Source organism: Alosa alosa, chromosome 5 (genome assembly GCF_017589495.1).
Source record: "Alosa alosa isolate M-15738 ecotype Scorff River chromosome 5, AALO_Geno_1.1, whole genome shotgun sequence".
Classification (NCBI taxonomy): Eukaryota; Metazoa; Chordata; class Actinopteri; order Clupeiformes; family Clupeidae; genus Alosa; species Alosa alosa.
The window spans coordinates 21072867-21081797 of NC_063193.1; the positions used below are offsets into that span (position 1 = coordinate 21072867).

The 8931-nt window shown below is 41.5% G+C and overlaps 1 protein-coding gene across 1 annotated transcript; it reads left to right on the forward strand.

The window, feature by feature from the left end:
• Positions 1 to 998: 998 nt before the first annotated feature.
• Positions 999 to 6061, forward strand: si:dkey-245n4.2. The gene is made up of 6 exons (XM_048243701.1): positions 999 to 1016; positions 1751 to 1867; positions 2335 to 2877; positions 3425 to 3553; positions 4313 to 4403; positions 4541 to 6061. The coding sequence occupies exons 2-6, from the start codon at positions 1813 to 1815 to the stop codon at positions 4749 to 4751; spliced, it is 1029 nt and encodes a 342-aa protein (XP_048099658.1). The 5' UTR covers positions 999 to 1016; positions 1751 to 1812; the 3' UTR covers positions 4752 to 6061.
• Positions 6062 to 8931: the final 2870 nt, after the last annotated feature.

An 8931-nucleotide genomic window follows, 5' to 3' on the forward strand; every position in this document is an offset into this window, starting at 1 on the left:
AATTACGTCTCACTGCAACGATGCGCCATCTGGTGGACAAACGACTACGTAACGCCAATACTGGAAATGCAGCCAAATAATGATGAATATTTGGTTTTCCTTTAATCCTGCTGAATTTGTAATTATGTATCGGCTGTTCTAATTGCCGATACCGATAGTATGTGCGTGCGTGTGTATATGTGTGCACCACCATCTACAGGTCAATGAGTGTACAATCACTAAATGTACACATACCTTATTTTTTTTAGACCCCCCCCATGGATGAAATTCTACAAAACTTGGCATACCCCCAGAGAATGTCAGGGTAATCATACACATAAAATTTGGTGCAGTTCTGAACAGGGTTTCCGTTGTCAGTACCGGACATTGGCCGGGAAAAAAAGGAAATGTCTGACAAAATTAAATCTCTCCGGTCAAATTGTCCGATTGAAATTAGCTAATAATCCCGCCCCCCTAACGCAATCTGAATTTGAGAATAAGCCTTAAAATGTAAGCCTATATTAAAGCAATACGTCCTCTGGCTATGTTTTTAAATGTACCGTTTGAAAGCTATTAAACAACACGCATAGCCTAGTTCTGTGTTCATATATCATTCGATGTGATTAAGGAACTTATTACAAAAAGACGTCAATATACTCCACTTGTACAGGAAGATTTTGTAAACGTAAAACACGAAAAGCAAATATTTGTAAGTGTTGAATATTACAATTGATGTCAATAAAAAATAGATCACAAAAAAATCTTCTGGGGGAGCTGAGTTACCAACCTTTTGAAGTTTGAAGTTGAAATCTCACTCCAAGTTGAGCTCAATACTTGGCAGTGCATAGCCTACAATTGATTTAGAATGTTGGGGGGAGGTGTGCCGTAAAAGGCCACCCGTCTTTTAACAGGAGATTCTGAAGCAATTCAATATTAGGCTACGGATTTCTTTGGAAAACGGACAACAGAGACTGACAGCAACAGGATGGGGCTATTTTAATTTCAAAGGCCAAGGGAACGATATCAGGATGCATATGGTGATTGGTGGATTTATTATTTTGTTTAAAAGTGGTTGTTTATCCAGAAAACAACAAATGAGCACAAGGATGTGTCAGTATTTTGGCACATGAGCCTACTAGGCTATAATTTAGGGATGACCTGTGGACATTTATCCTACCACCAATACACCTGGTGACATAATCTGTTCCAATTTAGTCGCAAGAGCATAACTCCATTAAAACCCTACCGGAAGCAATGGGGTGCATTTTTGTCTGATTTCATTTTGCACATAAATGATATAATATACTGTAGAGATGTGATAGAGACGACAAAGGTGCTTTACATCTCTGCAAATTACAGCTCAGACAGTTAAAATGGTTGGTAAATGGTAGGCCACTTTTTAAACTGGAGGAGTTGGCAAACCGAGTAGCCTACACTTGTAATCCTCAGAATTGTGGGAATGGCAGTGCAGACTTTGAGAATACACCTAATATCAAGATTTGTTGCTTAGTGACGCAGGCATTGGACTTGCACACAGAAAAAAAACGCTGGAATGTGTAGGGTGCTTTTGTAAATAGCTTATTTTATTGCCCTTTCTTTCTTACAAGTCTATTAGTATTCCATGCTCGACCTGCTGGGCTTAGAGCTATAAAACATAATCAGGTGTCAACAGCTTCCGAAGAAAACGTGGGAAGTTGTTTTACGCAAACCCTGTAAACTTTCGATAAACTACATTTTGGTGTCTGTTGTCCTGATATCTCATTTCCCATAGGAAAAGAGCTAGGCTAAATCAGTCCGCGCTAACCAGCCTATTTAGAAGGGCACGGTGCCATCATGGAAAGATGGCAGAAACTTGTCGCTGTCACTGTTGTTACACTACTTTTCCTAGGTAAGATTTTTGAACGCTTTTTAAACTGATATCTGTATATCTATAAATACAATGTGCATTTCCATTCCATCTAGCCAATTTGTTGTGTAAAGAGTCAGCATTAGCTCTCCGTTACGTAAAAAAAGAAGTAATGTTTAGAAAGAACTCGCTTTGCATGGACGTAGGTTACTACGTATTTGCGTGTTACGAATATGCAACAGGTGGTTTCTTCTGTGAGGACAGCTAAACGTGTTATATGTTTGTAACAACATCGGTTGACACAGCTTCATCCTGAAGTCTTTGCTTGATTCATGGCTGCGTCTGACTATGATGTCGCGCAAGATTTACACTAGCCTATATATTTGGAGACGTTTCAGACTCCGTCAATTGGAGATCGAAAAAGTTTAATCGATAATTCTTACAGGAATGGTTTTAATTTCTGACACCGTCTGCACAATATTGCACTTATTTCTCCTTTCATTTTCTAGAGTTTGTTGTGGGGTTGAGTATCAGGAATGAACAATCAGGCAAGTGTGTTGCAGTACTGAAGCATAGGGGGCGCTACAGGCTTGAGCTTGTTGACTGTCAGTCGGGCTCTGCCTCCCAAGAGTGGCTGTGGGATCCAGAGAGTTGCTCCATCAAAAGCCTTGAGGCCGAAGAGTGTCTGAGTGGCACGTACCCAAAGCACGAAGGTGTCCGCCTGCGCAGCTGTCTGGATGGGGTGGATGGTGGAGAAGGCCAGGCTTGGAGCTGCTCCAAGAAGGGCCACTTGACTCTTCAAGGCGCCCGTCTTCACCTGAGTGAGAGGCACAGCCAGGAGCACCCGACCAAGAGCATCTACCTCTCCAAGGACAGAGGGCCGGCCAGCCAGTGGAGGACCCTCAGCAACAGCTCTGTTTGTGGAGAGGGCAGTGGTGGTGACATGTGCCACAAGCGCCACAACAGCCTCTTGCAGCATCCCACGTCGACACCATCCACACCACCTTCACCACCTTCACCTCACACTGAAAATAAGACACCTCTGAATCCAAGTAATCTCTTTGGTGTTCCAGGTCTACATTTGTAGCCTAACACAGGCATTTCTTGCAACAATGCACTTTGTTGTGTTAGTCTTTCAGATTAATCAATACATTCTCATTCATTACAATACAGGTCTAGTTTAATTTCTGCAAGTACGTAAGATATAGGCCTACTACATATGAGGCATGTTTCTTGTGAATGGCCAAGCTTTTACTTGCACAGCTGTAACTTTCTTCCTTGTTCAATCAGGAAGTAATTTAAGGGAGCAGTCTGTGAGTCTAATCTGATGCTTTGTGTCAATCCAGCTAATTTGTCCTCACAGTCCTCTTGCCATTCATTCTGTGTCAGTGCTCAAAATAAATGAAAGTATAGTCCTGAGTATTGCCTCAGGAGCATGTCAGGGACAGGAGTTATTTGATTGGCTGTTGAGCTCCAGAACCTTCTGCTTGAATCAGATTGTATCTTTAATCACCGATTGAGACAATACAGTGTACACTGACCCCTTATTCATCAGTATTGGGATTTATGGTGCATTTGATAATGACATTCTCTCTGCAGTGCATCTGGGTGAGGGTCTGGTTGCCCTTGGCCCCACTGAACAAAACACGAGTACTGAGTGGTCTGTTCAGCCTCACAGCAGTCTTGCTCCAGAGAAAGGCATGATGGACCTTTTCAACATGGATTTTGGTGAGCATGCCAAAAGGTTTTTATGATTCCACAAGAGCCAACACATACTTTATACTTTATATATATATATCCATGGTAGGGTGACTGGATAGTGGTTGACCTGTTTTATTTCATAGCAGGAGATTTTGGAAAGAAAAGATTAGAATACTAATCTGGTAGTTTAGGCACTAACAACACCAGGGGTGCATTCAAATTCGGCAAACATTAGCGACCATTTGTGATGAACATGTTTTCTCTGAACAGCTAAATCTGAACGATTTGGCATTAACATTCCATTGTAACGTAATTGTATTGTTACCTTATGTCAAGCTCATGTCCAGCTCCACTGTATGTTCACGGAGAACTAGGCCTACCTCCTCTGACTGTTTGCGAGTGTTTGCAAATGTTCGCCAAAAACTCAAGGCAAACAGTAACTTGTTTGCAAACGTTCGCCTGTGTTTGCGAATTTGAACGCACCTCATGAATTTGGTTTCGATTCCCAGAGAGCTCACATAGATGGTGATGGAAGTTTACTTCTGCACTGTAAGTCAATGATGATCATGTATGGATGATGTAAATCAGTTTAACTTCAGAGATGCAATGCATGCAAATATCCTCTGGGTGGCAGTAGACAAACAGGAATTGTATTCAAGAAACTTGACCCCAGGTTACCTCCATCAGCTTGCCAGTTCTATCTGCTATTATGTTTTCATACACCTTGGTTTTATACAGGAGAAATGAGCTGTCACTAATGTCTTGGCATTACATTACATTTTCCAGGAATAAGCTGGAAGGTGGCCATGTTGGTTTTAAGCTCCCTGGCTCTTGTGTTGGGCTTTGTTATTCTGATCCTCAGCATTCTTCAGAACAGGTGAGACACCCTCTTCACCTCAGTTCCTATTGCATGAGGGGTTACATGCTTCCTCTGTGACCCCTGTATCAGGTTATATACAGGGCTTATACAGGGGCTAATGTATTGCTGTGTGTCTGTCTGTTGTCTTCACTTAGGAAGAAGAACGTGGTTGTGCTGAAGTCGTACACACGCACAGGGGAGGTCAGTCAGCCCGGCTCCCCTTCGCTCCACGACCGCGCTCTCCTCACCCAGAACCCCGTGCAGCCAGCAGCACACTCCCCCTGTCTGCCACGAGGGGAGATCTTCGTGGCGTGGAAAGATGGAACTGTGACACCACTGTTTGACAGCAGCTACCAGGCAAAATGATTGGGTTACTTGCTAACTGATAAAAAAAAAAAAAATGGGTAACCACTGTTACTACCACTATGGATACTACTGTTACATACATACATTGTTGTTTTTTGTTTGTTTTTTACTGATGGAATATCTGAGTAATGTTGAAGCATTCTACACATGTGTGTGTGCCGGCCTTGTATTTGGGATGATGCTCTCCTTGCTCTGTGCACTCTGTTTTTGATTAAGGGGAGTTGAAAAGGCATGAGCCCTTCATTCCTCCCATTCCTCTGCAAAGCCAAAATGAGATGAAATTCAGAATAGTTGGGCAGAGAGCAAAGAGGAGGTTGGACTGATTGGGTTCCCGGAGTCTCGTAAATCCAACGCAGGTCCAATGTGGAGAAGGTTTGGTGGTCTATGTGTATGCACTAAATATAACACTGGAAAGTGGAGCATCTTAGATGAGCTTGTGCTGTGTTTGTTGTCAGAAATGAAAAATGCCTTCAGGAGGAAAATATTTCACATAAACTTCATGTTTATGTCATGTTAAGCCAAGGTTTGATAAGGAAAACGTCCAAAATTTAAAATGACCTAAAAATAGCAACATTATGTGAACAACTGCTTTGATGTAACGTCAAAAACAGCTATGCTCTGTGTCTAGCTTGTTTTTTGACCTTAAAAAGGGAGGTACTGCTGTAAAACAAATACTACATACAACTAAAAATATAAACATGATGTCTAGGGGGCATCAAGCTGTTCATTGACCTCTAGAATATTATGGTGGCAGATTAGGTTGCGACTGCATTCTTTGAAAATCTACTTAAGCGCCCTGAAGGGATGTTCACAAAACACTGTGTTGGGGTAGATTCATGCCAATTACAGTCCTATAGTATTTTGTAGCATAACATTTTCTAACATTTTTTGTATTTTTTGTCAAAATTAATATGCTGCAGACAGACTGTATCTAATGTGAAATGCGTTGTATGTGTATGTCATTGTGAAGGAATATTGTGTGACGTCAGATTATAAAAATGATCATGATCTTTGTTGAGAATCCACAATACTAAATGGCGTTATAACGTTAGCAACTGCATTCTGAATGTACAATTGAATAAGCATAATGTTGAATGCAGATTTGAATGTCATTCTTACTGGCTCATGTAACTTACTGGCTCCTCTATATATGTAAAAATCTGATATTAGAAATTCTGATAGTGGGATATGAACTATCACCTCTCACAAGCATCTTGACTCAGATGCTCTACATGTGAAATGGCCCATGTAAGTGCCAGGGAAAACAGTGAAGGAAACTAATGATCAGTAAAACATGTCATATTGATAAATTCCTTTCGGCAGTTGGTCATTTTTACATGTTTTTATCCTAACAGACTGAGGTCACTGCTGTTCATGACGCTGGGTTTGCCTGTGCAGGTTCTGCCTACTCTGTGGAAACTGCCCAGTCTTCTCGCTATGACCGTGCCTCTAGTCTTTTCATTTATTATACACAGATACAAATGTAGAATGTTTAGTTACATCACTTATCTGTGTGTGTGTGTGTGTAATGTGAGCGAGGGCATGCCTGCATGTGTCTCCTGTGACAAAGCATTCTGCTGGGTCAATGGGTTCAGGAAGGCCTTAGAGCATTGACAGTCAAGGGCCAGAGGACTTCTTAATCTTGGTTACACCGCATTTAAGAGATTCATGATTCAACAGCTGTATTTGTCACATACATTTGTTATAAAAGGTGTACAACATGTAGTCAAATGTAAACCCAATCCAACTCCATTGCAAATTAATTGAAACAATTTTGCTGCTATACCTGCAAACAGCAGGAAGAACTGACCTCTATTAATTTATCCTTTAAATCTGTATTAGAATGCATCGTTTATCTTTTTATGGTCGTTTTTACTTTCCAGGAATATTTTTGCTTTGGGTGTTGGCCATTATTTCTTAATTTTTGGTGAAATGGAGCCTGTCATTTTGTTTCAATTCATTTGCACAAGGTCGTAGATAAAGAAAATAGATAGAGTGTGTTGGTGTATTGTGACACAAAGATTTATGAATAAGCCTTACCAAGGCGGTCAGAGGAATGGGAATCTGCCTTTGACGTCATCTTGCCTGCTCACTTGTGAACCCGTATGGAAGAGCTGATGCAGTGCACCCTCTCTCGGCCAGACAGTCAGTGGTCTTATCTGAAGTCGGAAGAATCTGTACTCTTGGAAGTTTAGATCATAATCTCAGTCATAATGATTAGCGTACAGTTGCCCAAGCTCACTTGCTCATCTTTCCTTGGAGAAACGTTGGCTAGTGTAACTAGAGCTGGGAGACAGTCTCTGCAGCCCTGTCAGAGAGGGCATATTCATCTTCTCTTTTTACAATGTTTCACCCTAAAAACCACAACCCTCTAATAGATATGAAAACAGAGTTTGGCTGTTTAGAAGCCATGAGTTTGAGGCCAGCAATAGAAATGCTGTAATTTTGCGGCATAGTCCTTAAAAATGTGAATTTGCATCAGCACACTCTGCTCTGAACTGACCTCAGGATAATCATTTTTTTAAATTTTTCAATGAAACCAGTCTCCTACTTCATGGGAACTCGAGTCATCATCTGATAAGCTTGAATTGGAATGCCTCCATTCCTCCAGGCATTTGGCACGTGACACGGATGTTTTTCCTTGAGTAGGGCCTAAGTGAGCAATGTCAAAAGCAGTTGGGTTGTAGACGTTGGATGTGGAAGATTACTTCTGTGTAAATTAAATTAATTCTTTTTCAATGACTTTTCAATGATTTTTTCAGAATTTCTTTGATTTGAATATGTTTTTGATAATGCGTCGTGTAGGTCTTAAATTTCAATCTTTATGGTCTAAAAATGTCTTTAAAAGGTCTTAAATTTGGCTTACTAAAACCTGCAATAACCCTGCACATAGTAGGAAAGGTAAAAACCTTTAAACCTTAAAAGAAAATGCATACAACATGCATACATGTTGATTTTCTATCTGGCTATGTCTGAACATGCACAGCATAGGCCACACACCTCTGCTAGCTGCTGCAGGTTTGGGCAACTGTAGGAATGTGTGGGTAGACATAGCCTACTATTGATTTACTGAGCCTAGTCATTGTTCAAGCTGGAGCATGTACAGTACCTACTGCATTGAAAGCCCTGTTTGTGAGGACAAATATGAAAATGTGGAGCAAAGGTTTGATTGTGGTCATCATTGATTAAAATGGTTTGCCATGATGTTTGTTTAAGGACATTACAGTTTGAGAGTACTTTCACGAGAAAGCATGAATCTGGGACAGGCAAGTTGAGGCAACCACTGATATTGTGGGAATAGCTTAAATCAATTTGCAACTATCATGTCTGAAAGGCCAACCCCATATTATTAGTTGTCCACAAGACATGTTGCTTCTGGTGGAGCTTATGGAAATTTCCTAGGAAATCAAGTCTGCCAAAATAGCAAGGCCCCCCTGTGATTATATGGGGCAGAAGGCATAAGGTGTGACGTCCTGTTGAAAGTCTTCATACTGTGCACTGTATGTATGAAGACCTGCAGAATTCAAGTTATCCCAGTGCCATCCTGGGAGAGTACGAAAACAAGGTTGTAGCAGTGAGGTTGTCTTGTGAGGTTTTCCAAAAAACTTACAGAAAAATATTTTGAGACGTATTATTTAAGGCTCTGTTGATCTGGCTCCTCAGAGGTGGGTGCTCACACACACACATGGCGCACACATGTGTGTTTTGTCTCGGAGGGAAGAAGTGTGGGGCAGGGCAGCGATGCCAGCACTAGCACCTGTTATGAAACCAGCACCACCCACCTTGATCTTGAATACGTGGGCACGGTATCAGAACTGTGGGCACAGGCATGGTTTTGATTCCAGAGTAGTTTTCCATTTCAGGTTCACAGTCTGGAGAGATGTGGTGCTTGGCCTAGTGAGAGGCAGCGCATAACCCAATCCAGCTCTTTTGGGAATCGGATATTAAGACGCATCAAAGATAAAGCACAAAAGGACTGGATCACTGAACCAAATCTGTGAAACCCCACAGAACTCGACTCACATGCACAAAAGCCTTTATTATGACACTAAATACCGGCAGGGGTTAGGGCCCAACACCTGCAAAACAATAGGCAAAGGTTTTAGCGATTCAGGGTCTTGTCACGAAAACTGGATCGAAGGTGCCTGGATTTTGAAACTCTAGGACTCCACTATTCAGA